Raw genomic sequence first — 12,798 nt, forward strand, 5'->3', positions numbered from 1 at the left:
AACTAGCTAGATTTTTTGAGGCAAGAGATGAAATGCCAGCTGGACAACCTTTATACTTCAGTCTGTTGGTCATATTACAGGTCTTTTGGGTTAAGATATTCTAGAAAGTACTGGTATCAGAATTTAGTCCTGAGTGCTTTTGAGATTCTATTTCTAGATTATGTACTAGCAGAGACAACCCTTTAGTCATTACTCCTTATAGCAAGGCTTTTTTGTGTTTTGCATACTTTCTTATTATTCAGATGATTCTTTACAAAATCCTGTAATATCCAGCTGTTTATTAAGTTTGGAATATCGGTTGGCAAAATATGCAACATTGTAATGAAACTCTAGATGTTACAGTGTGGTGCAATAAACAGAAGTGGGAATTGATGCATGTCCTAGCACAATTAATTAATGTGTGATCTGTTCTATTTGCAGAAGAGTGTCAGATTTCCTGTAGAGTTAAGAATTGTCTAATTCACTGTCATTTTCCAGATTTCATTTTGTTAACTGATGGAGGAAAAAGAAATTCTCAGACATTTTGAAGGAAATTGGTTGGAGGGGGTAAAAAGAGAAAGGGATACTCAACCCCCTACTTCCTATTTCTAGACTTTTTTTTCCTACAGGGGCATATTCTATAATAAATACTACAAAATTACCTTCTGTGTTAGACCCAATATTCTTTGGTCAGAGAATAATGTGCTTGACCTTAAACATGCTTTCAAAGGAGATAAAAATGTATCACAGTCTTCCTCAACTGTCAGCTCAAAACTTTAGAAATAGAATTTGAAAGACTCTTACCTTTAGTTTTTTGTCACTTATTGATATCTTAATATCAAAGTATTCTCATTAACTTCAGCAAACCTGAAGGGCTTAATACTTCAGTAAATCAAATACTTAATTAGGGTCTCATTTCTAAATTCCTGGCCCCATTGGTTTGCTGTGACTCCTAAATGCTCAGCTACAAAGTATAGACTAAAAAAGTGTGAAAGAAGAGATGTCCATAGGACATTTGAAAACACTTGTAGAGCACCTAAAGGACCCTTTAATCCAATGCCTTGTTTCCATCAGAGAAAAGGTGGGATGCCAGGGCAAAGGCACCATTAGGAAAACTGATGTGGAAGGTCCATCTCCCCATCAGTGTCATCAGGATGCAGATGAGGTGTCCAGTCATTGGTGACTTAAGGAGCTCCTGAGCTGGCATTTCAGTTCAGTGTTGGGTTTAGCAGCACTTTGTCATATTCTTTGTACTTTTACTTATCCCTGTTGGTTTTGTAAATCTGTAATAACATCAATTCCAGACTAGAAAACTTCATTCATTTCAATATTAAAATAATCTTTGGCCTGTTGAGTGCACTCTTTCAGTAGGAGTAGTAGTACAGTCTTGAGGAGTTCACCTCCCTTAGGTATTACAAGTCACCAGATCTGTGCAGAGGCATCATTTTGGTGAGTGTATTCACTGTATGATTTGAGATTATGGTTGTCTCTAGTCACAAAAGACTCTGAGACAAGTTCGATTTTTGGCATCCAATGGCAAGAACTACTTAAAATTTTGACTTGTGGCATCTGCTAGGAAAAGCTACTTTGATTTTAGGGTTTTTAGAGCAGAAATCCCTAGATGTTAGATTCATAGGTGGCTGTGAGAAAATAAATAATAATATAAAAAAGAGATGTGAGGTATTAATAAAAATAAGTTGAACTGAATTTCTGTGGGTAGAAACCAGAATTCAGTATTTTGTCTGCTGTGTAGCTGCTGGTAATACAAACTTTGCAAATTGCCATCATGGACTGGTTTTTAACAGATAACATGAAAATTAAAGTTTTCCTTTGCTATTCATCAAAATTAAAAGCGTTATAATGATAATGATAGGTGATAATTACTAAAACAAATATATTAAATATATTTAATCTGCAGTCTGCTTTGCATAATTTCATGATAATTAGGCTATATAGGCTATGTAGATGAAAATTCAAACATTATTAATGACATCAGAAACCCCAGCCATTTCAGTATTCTGTGTACAATCATTGGGCTGCCTCTTGGGCTACTAAAAAGAAGATAAAGCATTTCATAGAAATCTTGTATTGTCAGCAAACTGAAATAATAGTGAATCTTCACATCTTGTAGTATGGTTAATAGCTCTAAATTGCCAGTTCAGATCTTCCCCAAGCATACTGGCAGTAATAGAACACTTCTTATAATTTGTAGAGGTTCATGTCCCAAATTATTCTGATATTGCCATTCTGAGGCCTCTGCTGTGACCTCTTTTCAGGTAGAAAGCTGCATGAGTGCCAAAATTGGTGGTTCACACTTTCCAGCATATTTTCCCAAAAATCCTTTCTGCCCTCTTGTTTGTGCTGGCACTGTTGTTCATGTGGCAGTGCACAGGCCTGGGACTCATCTGGCTCAACACATGTCTGACAAAGAAAAAGTTTACTCCTCTTGTTAATTCATGCTATGAGAAGGATCAAACATCATTACTCTGAGCTTTGCAGAGCAGACACCTGTGCTCAGAGTTAACAAGCTTCTATTTCTGTTTCCAAATGAGATGTGTTTCTATTCTTGGAAAACAAGATGGACTGAAAACTCTTCTACAAAATTAGGATGTTTTATGTGGAGCATGGCTCAATGCTAGAAAGTTTTTGTGCATAAAAATGCAAAAATAATAATAAATTTAAAAAATCAGCCAGGCATCTGGATGATTTGTGCATTTGAATCTGCCCACATATGTCAAATTTATGTTCTGCTGATAGATTTTACCTGTTTGACTATGTTTTACTTGGTTGAAGCAACAGGAAATCAACAACAGAAATGTATGAGTTCTGCAAAATACCCTAAAGCTGATGCTTCCATCTGATGCTTCCATTTGCTATTCAACCCAAGCAAATCCTGGAGCTGCCATCACCAACAGCCATTGTTTCTGGATCTCAGAATACACCCATCACTGCAGCTGCTGCTGTAACTGGGAATTCTGCCTGAGTGCAAGCATGACCTTTTGAGCAGAGAATTAAACATTTCAAATTTACACAAATCCAGAAGATTCTCTTAAAAAACTCATTCATTGGATAAAAACTTTTTTGCCATCAAAAAACTCAGGAAGCCAATATTCAGTATTGTGCCTTAACCCTCTTGTAGTCCTCAGTGAAGGCATGACCCTGTGGTCTCTGAAATTTCTGCATGCTCCATCTATTAGGAGAGGAAGCTCTAAGCACTATGTGAAGAGTTCTGGGAAAGAACGATAGTGTAGGGTTTATATTCCTGTATGAGGGAGCACAAGTCAGGACATCAGAACAGTGTTGTGTGCTAGTGGCATTGAGGTCAGCTGGGATACAACTGCTGCAGGTAGGGACCTTCAGAAACATACAGACTTGCTGTTCTTTTATTGACATGTTCTTCATTAAATAACCTGGCTGGTTTTCCATAGCAGCCAAAAGTTTCTGTGAGTGTTTTTTTATTCCACAATATTCTTCTGTCACCTGTAAACAGTAAGCTTAGTAACACCTTACTCCTTTGTTGTTTCTGATTGTTTGATTCTGCCATGCGTCTTTCCATTTGAAGTTTGACCTCTGTATGTATACTATACATTGCACTCTCCTTAATAGGTTCTACACTTCTAATTTCAATGAATCTTCAGTGTTTGGTTTCACACACATTCAGACATGTTTTCTCAGCTAAATGAAAAGAGCCACAGGGAGCACTACATGTTTTAAAGGTAACTGAAGAGATGATGATCCAGAAAGAGAAGAAAAAAAGCTTTTAGTGGTCAGTCAGGTAAATATTTTGCAGTGCCTAGGCTGTCCCCAGCAGGAGGAAGATTCAGAGGCATGATGGCTTGGAGTATCTGCTACTTTAATAGAACAAGTAGCTTTTCCATGTTATTGCAGTTGGGCATAACATATTATGAGATCACGTTTTTAAATGAGATTTTCTACTGCTGTTCTATATTTTGTGCTGCTCATGTAATCTTCCTATATAATTTCTACCTCTAAATGTTATAGTTATCCTTCCAAAGCATGCTTTCATGGTGAAGGGAGGGCTAGGATGCAAAAGGATAAAGTGATTTTCTCACAAGAATGAAAATGTTCTTTTAAATCAGGAAAATACACCTTGAGTTACTAGGGTTACTGGGTCCCACCTAAGTATCCCTGGTGTTTTCTTTCTCTCAACTGTTGGCTTGTGATGAGTACTGTTACAGCAGCCAGCATGCTTCTTCATTTCTAAATGTGTGTTCAGTTCTTCTTTGTGTTATTGTAATGTGGAAGGTTCTCTGTAAATTGAATTAGAATGCAGACTAGAAAACTGGTCATACTTTGAAATTGGGATAAGGACTGTTCATGATGTGATGAGGTGCAAGTTGCTTTATAAAACAGTTTTCTCACTTTTCTGTAACACATACTTTGGAGGTCACAATTTTGTACCAGACACAAAACAGTATCCATTCCTATGGAAGCAGGCATTATGATGTCACTTCATTTTTTCAGTGAGATCCAGAGGAACCCATAGTGAATTATGAGCCTTACTCTTGGAGCTGAAGCTGTAGAATATTGTAAGCATGCTGCTTCCTGACATGCTCATGTTTCCTATTTTAGACCTGACTGATCTTCAGATAACATATGGTGGTACAAGTAATTGGAAAATTGGCAGACCTGTCAAGAAAATATGCTAGATGGGACAAAAATATGATGCTGCAGCACATAAAGTGTCTCTGAAGTTAAATTTATTGTCTTTTATCAAATGGTGAAGTAAACATATCTGGTCGCAAAAAAATGAAACATTTTTCAATGGCAGATGCTTTTCAAAAGTAATTTTTAGTACACTGATGAAAGTTCTTGCATTCAAAAGTAATTTAGTGGAAACCTCTGGTCAAGAACAAAGGAAAGGTGTGTAATACTGTCCGCTGTAGGCATTTGAATATATTGTCATCCATGTGTGATTTAATAATTTCTTTATGTAACTATCTAGTAAAATGGTCAGTAAAATATTTACTCATTAAATTATTTTTCTGCTGTAAATGTAGGCAATTAGACTTGTTTAAATTTCTTATCACTTTTATTTAAACTCTTGAACAAAATTCATTGCTTGAATAAATGAGTTTTTTTGCTTCTTTTTATGCTTATTAGTCAGGCAAGAGATGGCTTAAGACTGTACAGAATTCCATACATCTGTGTAAGCAGAAAAAGTATACTTTTTCAATAAATTGATTAATATTCAGGTTTTCATTTTCTTTTACAGGAAGATGAAAACGAAGCTGAAGCAGAAAATCCATCTCAGGAGCTGAATTTGGAACAGAAAAAATCAAAAAAATAGGAGATTACTGTCTTGTTTGAAATATTTGCAAGTTGTGTAACAGTGGTTATAGTTTCTCATTGTAAAATTAACAAAAAAAGTTCTCAATAAAGTAATTGAAAACTAAATTCATGGTGCACTGGGGAATTAATTAAGTAGCTCCTGGTGATATTCTTGATTACATTGAAAGCTGAATTATCAGAACTGAGTACTTTACCAATAAAATTCTGAAAGCTTTTTGAACACGTTATGGAAAGCTGATGGGTTATTCATCACTTGTAGCATTTACTAAGCAAATAGGGCAGTTCTATGTTTCACTCTGCAAAGCAGTGTTATCCTTAAAGGATAGTTATAATTCAGACATATTTCGGTATTTCTGAGCAAGAGCTTTGATTCTTAAAAGTTAGATAAATATGTTCTACTGAAGGAGTTCCAAAATTACTTCTGATCAGTGATTAAAATAAATGTTTCTGAGGAGTAGGCAGAGGCAAAAATTTTTTTATATGTATGGTACCTTTCCAGAAGTAATTAGTTTTACATTTGTATTGTGATTTTTAATCGGTTTCTTGCTGCATTATTGTTTTCCTTATGTAAATCTCTTCCATCTTCATGTGATCATTGTCTTTTAATGAATGTCAAGCTTTGAATGTCTTGATTAGGCCATCTTATCCAGGTTTAATTCCCTCCTGCCAATCTTTCCATTCTAACAAAATAAAATAACTTCTTTCTGTGTCATTAGACCTTCAAGTGAGTAATAAATATCTAAAATTACTTTTCTTCATATAGTCCTAATTTTGTTTACCAATTCACCTTTGCTTTTACTGTTGCTTTTTGCATTGAGTGTTAAATCAGATTGTAAATAGTATCCATCCCCAATTTTACCCTCTCTGTGTAAATTATATTTTCAGATATTTTAAAAACAACATGCCTGTGCTTAAGCAATATTTCCTATGAATTCCTTTCTGGTTTATGAGGTTCAAATGTGTGTAGCTCATGGACAGATTTCAATCACAATTACTCTACAGGAGTTTAATAACACTACATCTCATTTTAACAAATGCAGCTATCCTGTAAATTAACATATAAAATAAATTCAGCATTGGTGCATTTGGTGCAGATCAAGCACTGTAGCCATCTCAGAGGGAGGGGGAATATGATTTTCTCTTCACTGCAGTGGAAGAGACAGATTGAGGAAAGACAGAAGCAGAGTTTTACCGTGCAGGACTTTAGGGACCGTTTTCAGTGCAGCGACGTGAAGGCTCACAGGGTAGGTGAAAACAAAGGGAATGATTTTCATTTTTTCGGGCTAACCCAGAAAACCATAGTTCTCAGAGCTTAGTTCTCATCAGGATCTGAAGAAGGGGCAGGGTGTCCCATGGAACAAGCTGAAAGGCCTCTGAACTTTGAAGGACAGAGCTAGGAACTTATTAAAAAAGGTAAGAGAATGAAGTTTACATAGGGGTTACACAAAGGAAGCGTAACGACGGGGAGTTACTGACTGAGATGAATTGGCCTGGACATGCCTTGGCCTTCTAGCCTGCACTTGATGCACCTGATGTTTGGGTTTATCCTGCCTGAAATGAACAGATAGGGCCTCAGTTGTGCAAAATATTTGTATCTTTATATAAGCTTATTTCCTTTCAGTCTATGACAGCACACTCCTCCTTTTGCTGTGAGTCTAAGCTCTGGGACAGCCCAGGATTGTACAGATGCCTGAGAAGCTAAGGGTGGTTATTTGCTGTTCAGGTTCTCTATGAAAATGCATTCCTTGGCTCTCGAACACCTGAGTGAGAAAAACAGTTGAGACATTAAAAGATATCTTTTGCTTCCATTTGATGCATACCTCTTTAAAGGAGTAATTACATATCTTCCTAACTTATTCAAAAATTTAATGTGAAAGTATAATTCCATAAGCCATACTTTTAGGTAGCTCCAAAGTCCATCACCAGAAGTCTGCAGTCAGTGTTGTTAACCTGTCTCTTGGTTAAGGTATTTACTTCAAAATTCAAACATGGGAATTGAGACATTTTTACTGAAAAATAATAACCAGTACTTTTACCATAATCAACTGGGGTTGAGATTGAGACGAATGTGGCTGAATTGAAATGCTGTACCAGCTTCATCCCTGACAGAAAAATGTAGAAAACTGATTTTAATAACTTGTTTGTAGACATGTTTACTTAACAGATGGGGAGAGGTGTTTAACTGATAAAGATCAAATGGATCAGATGAAGGCTATGCCACACAGGTGGCTTAATTTATTTTGATTCTGTTCTAGTTAAAATTTGCAGCCGAATTGATTTTTTTGTATATTCTTGAGTTTTCAAACTACCAGTATAAATTACATTTTTATCATATATTTTTTTCTCCTCAGAGTCCAGAGGAGTTTTTGATGCAACACACTGGGTAAAGCAGATGGCTGCAGCACTGCTACATGACTCTGACATGATGCTTTGGTGTGTTACTCCTCAGCAGAACTAAGGTGTTAACCTAATGTGGAGTATTGTGACTTTCATTAAAGGTGTGTCCATGCTGCAGTCAAACACAAGCCAGCTTGGATACTGAAAATATCCTAGCTCCTGTAGAATGAAGTTCAAAGCTTATTTGAATAAGCTCAAAGCTCAACTTAGAGATGGGAAGAGCAAAACTTGAGACAGTTTCAATTCAGCTGATTGCAGTCACTTTTTTGGAGCAGTGTATTATTCGTATGCAAATACACACAGGCACCCCTCTGTATATGTGCCCAAGCAGCCAGTTATAATGTCTCTTTATTTCTCTTTCCCTCTATTCTGTTATTTAATACTAAGAGTTACATGCTGTTCTGAAAGTCTAAATGGAAAACGACTTACTTCCCACTGCATCCCTCTCATGCATGACAGTGATGATGCTCTCCAGTTGGGAATTGCAGTTTTCTGGATGGCATTAGTGATAGCTATTTTAGGGTGGCTTAGGGGATAATTATGTTTTCTGTGCTTGAGGAGGAACTGTCATTTTCCTCATATTAAAGCAAATTCACTGCTTTTGTGCAGTTAATGATGGATTGCTGTTGGTTTTTGTTCAGTCCTCCATGTTTGCTCTTTTCCCTCCCCTGGAACAGTGGGCTATGGAGAATTTTTTTGGACTCCAACACTGTTTTCAATTACAGACAATCACAATCACTTCATCCTCAAAGAAGAGCAAATTTCTCTGTTGCTGTAATTTTTGTTCGTAAAAATAAATGTCTGACCTTTCCACTCCCTCATGGGGGTATCAAAAATTTGAGGCATGGAAGTTCTTGTCAATCACTTAGAGTAATATTTCTGATCGAGGAGAGTCTGGTTCGGCTTGTATTGTAGATATATGTGCAATAGTTTGTTATTAAATGAATCTCTTTAGCACATCACCTAATTGTTGTTGTCATGCGAGGATTCTAACTCTGAATGCTGTATTGCTACATTAAACATAGGGCTCCAAATGATTAGCATGAGCTAAAAAATGAAAGCTGCTTTTGAAACAGATGCTGTTACTTTCCTGTTTGTTGCTTCACTGGCATTGAAATACTTGGATCTAAAATGTTGTGCAGTCATAAGGATTCTTGACAAATGCAAATATGTCTTGGTATTTTAATTCCAGTATGTGTAACTTCTTACAACTTAATGAGAATCCACAGTATTTTTGTTTTGTCTTAATGATACATTGAAATGTATTGCTACACTGAACATTTGGTGCTTATTTAGGATTTTTCTCCTGAACAGCACAAATTGTAGTGCTTTATGTGTACAAAGTGTCACATACAACGGCTAATCCTAATACAATATTCATTTTCTGCTCATTGGAAAGCATTTCTATACCTGTAAATTAAGAAAACTATTTAACATGATTATTCCCTCTCAGGAGCTTCAATATTTGCACAGTAGGAATTTTTGAAGGGAGAAGAGCATGCTGACAGAGAAGTATCTCACTTCAGTGCTTCTTATTGCAGTCCCATAAGTGGGCTACCTCTTGGTTGGTTGCTCTGCATCACACTGCAGAAACTAACTCTCCCTGACATGAGGCTGGATAGGTTTTACCCTGGTTTTACTCTAAAAAGTGGAGATTGATTAGAAACTGACTCTATTTCACATGACCTAATGAAAACAATTTCTACAATGAGCAAACTACTTCTATCACCTATCTAAGGCTATAGAGTGAAATCATAGCAGGTAATAAATGTTTCCCACCGTGAATTCAGTGTGGATTCTGCAGTGATGTTATCTGGGGAAGGAAGTGAAATGCTGAAGGCAACAGCATGAAAATGCATGTAGCTATGGCATAATTCTGATTTGTTTGGAAGAACTATTAATTTCCTTGTTACAAAGCCAAGTAAGAGCAACCCTTTAAAACTGTTGAACCATGAAAGCCATTTCCTTAAGGGTTTTAAATTTGGGAACAGAGTCATGAAATTTATAGCTTTGATGAGATATTCTTTGCCTGCAGTCAGAATGAGAGCTAGATCATTGGTTTCCCAGCATGACACCTATGTATTCTTGTGTGCAGTAGATATCATTAGGCTCATAATAACACAGCTATCATCACATTAACGTCTGAAAGGTTCAGTTTTAATGCTTGGTTTAAGTCTCATTTATACCTACAGCATACAAAGCAGCTGAATAAAAGCAAAAGCTATATCTTACCTATACTGTGCCACTGTTATGCACTTTAACCAAAATACGGTAATTTTATGCCTGATCAAATTTTTATTATTTTATTTTTCTTGCCAAGTCATGTTGTTTTGAAAGAGCTGCAGTGATGAACTAATAGCATGCCATGAATGCAGTAGCAGATAATGCTACAGTGAGACCACTTTTTTTCTGGTCCATGCCAATAAGGACATTAGGGAATATCATATACATATTGGCTTAATAATTGTAATTTTCAGGATATTATTGAAAATTTATGTACTATGTCTGCCATCTGATGGTAGAAGAGAAGTGTATCAGAACATGCCTGATAGCACCTCATTTTTTGTGTTCTTTCAGGTAAAGCAGTGCAGACTGTCATGTTCTAGCAAAGTCACACAAAGTCACACAAAGAAGGAAATACAACTGAAAGCAATTTGGGTTTTCACTGCTCTGCTACATATTCTGCGAGATTCTATTGGAAAAATAAAGTATATCACTTTACAGCATAAATTTGTGCAGGTTTTACTGTGAATATCATACCATTTGTATCAAATGAAATTTGCAGAGAGAGGTACCAAGAGAAATCATCTTTTGTTCTGGCCTGTGACTGAACAATTGGAAAGAGTTTGGGAGAAACATCTTTATTCTCATAATGGAGAGAAGAAGTCTGGAGAAGCACCAATGTAGCAAGTCTAATAACTTGTGGCAAATTACTTACTACTTTGATCTGAAAAGTTTTCCCCAGATCAGTGTCAGAGCTTTCATTTCTGTACATGGGAGGGATACCTGCGGGAGTTCTGGCAAGGGATAGTTTGCAGATTGGGGCTGTAAGATTGAGTTAAAAGCAGCCAATTCCAGTGGCTTGGAAAGAATAAAATACAAAGACAACATGAATCATCAGAAGTTAGGAAGGCTACATGAGACAATATTCTGCAAGAGCTTAAAACTCTTGTGAAATAAGAAACACTAATTAGCAGCTGAGGATGGCATTTACAAAAGATAGAGTATAGCAATACTGTAACCCAGAAGACTTCAGGATGTTTTCATTTCAGTTGTTAAAATGCTATTTCTTAGTATTTATTTTAAGGATCACTGTTTCAGTCACCAATATCTGCATTATTTTTTTTTACTCAAACTTCAAACTTCTCTTTTAACATCTTGCTGTGAAAGACGTGTTATGAAATAACCTTTTTTTCTTAAATATTTTAGGAATTAGTTAAATTTTTAATGTCTTTATATCTTCATACATCAAACTCTTTCAAACATTGAATCAGCTGCAGTATTATGAAATGTTTTGTCCCTGAAAAGTAATGCAATATTCATTCTTGGTTACTAACTTAATGCCAAGTGAGTAGGTGAAAAATGCCTTTTTCTGCCCACATTCTTTCTGTAAACGTATCTTGACTCTTTTTTTGAATCCAAGCATCGTACAGATAATACATGGCATTGCTAAACTCACCCTTTAAGCTACATTGCTCATGTTATGGGATGGTCTTTAATTGCTAAGTAGCTTGCCATGTAAATCTGTGTGAAATCACACCACTGATTCCCACTTTTAGGATTTGGAGTCAAAACAAAAAAACAAAACCGAGACTACCTTTTCTTCTTGTAGATAAAACCTTTTCTAGACGAGTCAGGGGAATTGTCACCTTTCAGAGATGCAGGGTGATGCAGCTGCCAGCAGTCTGGGACAGCAGCACAGAGAAAAGACGCCTGTTCCCCAAAGCTTTGTTTTCATTACAGAAGACAACAGCCTGAAAAGCCAGGCTGAGGAAGTGATATAGTTTGGACCATGTTCTTTTAGCACATCTCTACATATTCAACTGTATTTTTTTTCGGCCTTTGTTAAGAGAGAAAGGAATACAAGATTGCATTGCTCAATGCTTAAGTTATTTAGAAGGCCACTGTATTGGGTTTGCATGGCCAAGCTTTGGTGGTGGTGGTGGGGGGATGCAGGGTTGGCTTCTGTGAGAAGCTGCCAGAAGCTTCTTCCATGTAGGGCAGAGCCAATCCCTGGCAACTCCAAAGATAGATGTGCTGCTGGTCAAGGCTGGGACAATGAGAAATGGTGGTAAAGCCTCTGTGATAAGAGATTTAAGGAGAGAGAGAAAAAAAAAATTGCACAGTAATTGCGGCCAGAGCAGAGCAGAGTGAGAATGTGTGAGAACAACTATGCTGACATGAAGATAGTGGAGAAGGAGGGGCAGGAGGTGATCTAGCACCAGAGGTGGGATTTCTCTGCAGCCCGTGGTGAGACAGTGAGCGGGGGCCGGGGTCACCCGCTGGCTCCTGACAACACGCCCCGAGTGGCTGTTCCCAGATGCAGGGTGAGCTCAGTAACAGAGCAGGGCTCTCTCTCCGGGGCACAGTGCTGTGCTGAAGCACCCAGGGCAGAGACAAGAACAAGGGAGAGATCTTCCATATAGATTCTAAGGTGCTTTATTGCCAAGGAGAGTCCAGCCACGAAACACCCCGAACCCTGCTGTGCAGGGACATTTATACAGGGGAGGTTCTAGAGGAGGGTACAAATTTTCAATCAATGGGGAAGGGACTGGGGAGGAGCACAAGGCGGGATTTACAATGCTTCAACAAATGAGGAGGCACACGGGGACGGGAACAGTTCACACAAACCAATGGGGCTTGGAGGAAAAGGGGATTTCTAAGGCAGGGGGCTGGTACCAGAGAGGATTGACAGCTCAGTGGGAGGAGGGACAGGGAACATTCTGTAACAAGGGACAGGTCTAGGGCAACATGGGCAGCTAGGTGGGAGGATACAACTCTGGACTGAACTGACAACACAGGGGAAACTGGAATAAATTATTATACATAAACCATACCACAACAAGAGAGCTATTCCCCCATGCAGCCCAGGGATGCAGAGATCCACCT

At 37.5% G+C, this 12,798-nt stretch overlaps 1 protein-coding gene across 2 annotated transcripts in view; it reads left to right on the forward strand.

The window, feature by feature from the left end:
- The window catches only part of PHF14 (PHD finger protein 14), a 161,567-nt gene extending 156,170 nt beyond the window's left edge, over positions 1–5,397 (forward strand). For both annotated transcript variants that reach the window (XM_066318054.1, XM_066318063.1), the window contains one exon: positions 5,216–5,397. In XM_066318054.1, the coding sequence (XP_066174151.1) occupies positions 5,216–5,290 (75 nt within the window). In that variant the 3' untranslated portion in view covers positions 5,291–5,397. The remainder of the gene's footprint in view (positions 1–5,215) is intronic.
- The last annotated feature ends 7,401 nt before the right edge of the window (positions 5,398–12,798 follow it).

The sequence above is a fragment of the Sylvia atricapilla genome, chromosome 1 (genome assembly GCF_009819655.1).
Source record: "Sylvia atricapilla isolate bSylAtr1 chromosome 1, bSylAtr1.pri, whole genome shotgun sequence".
Lineage (NCBI taxonomy): Eukaryota > Metazoa > Chordata > Aves > Passeriformes > Sylviidae > Sylvia > Sylvia atricapilla.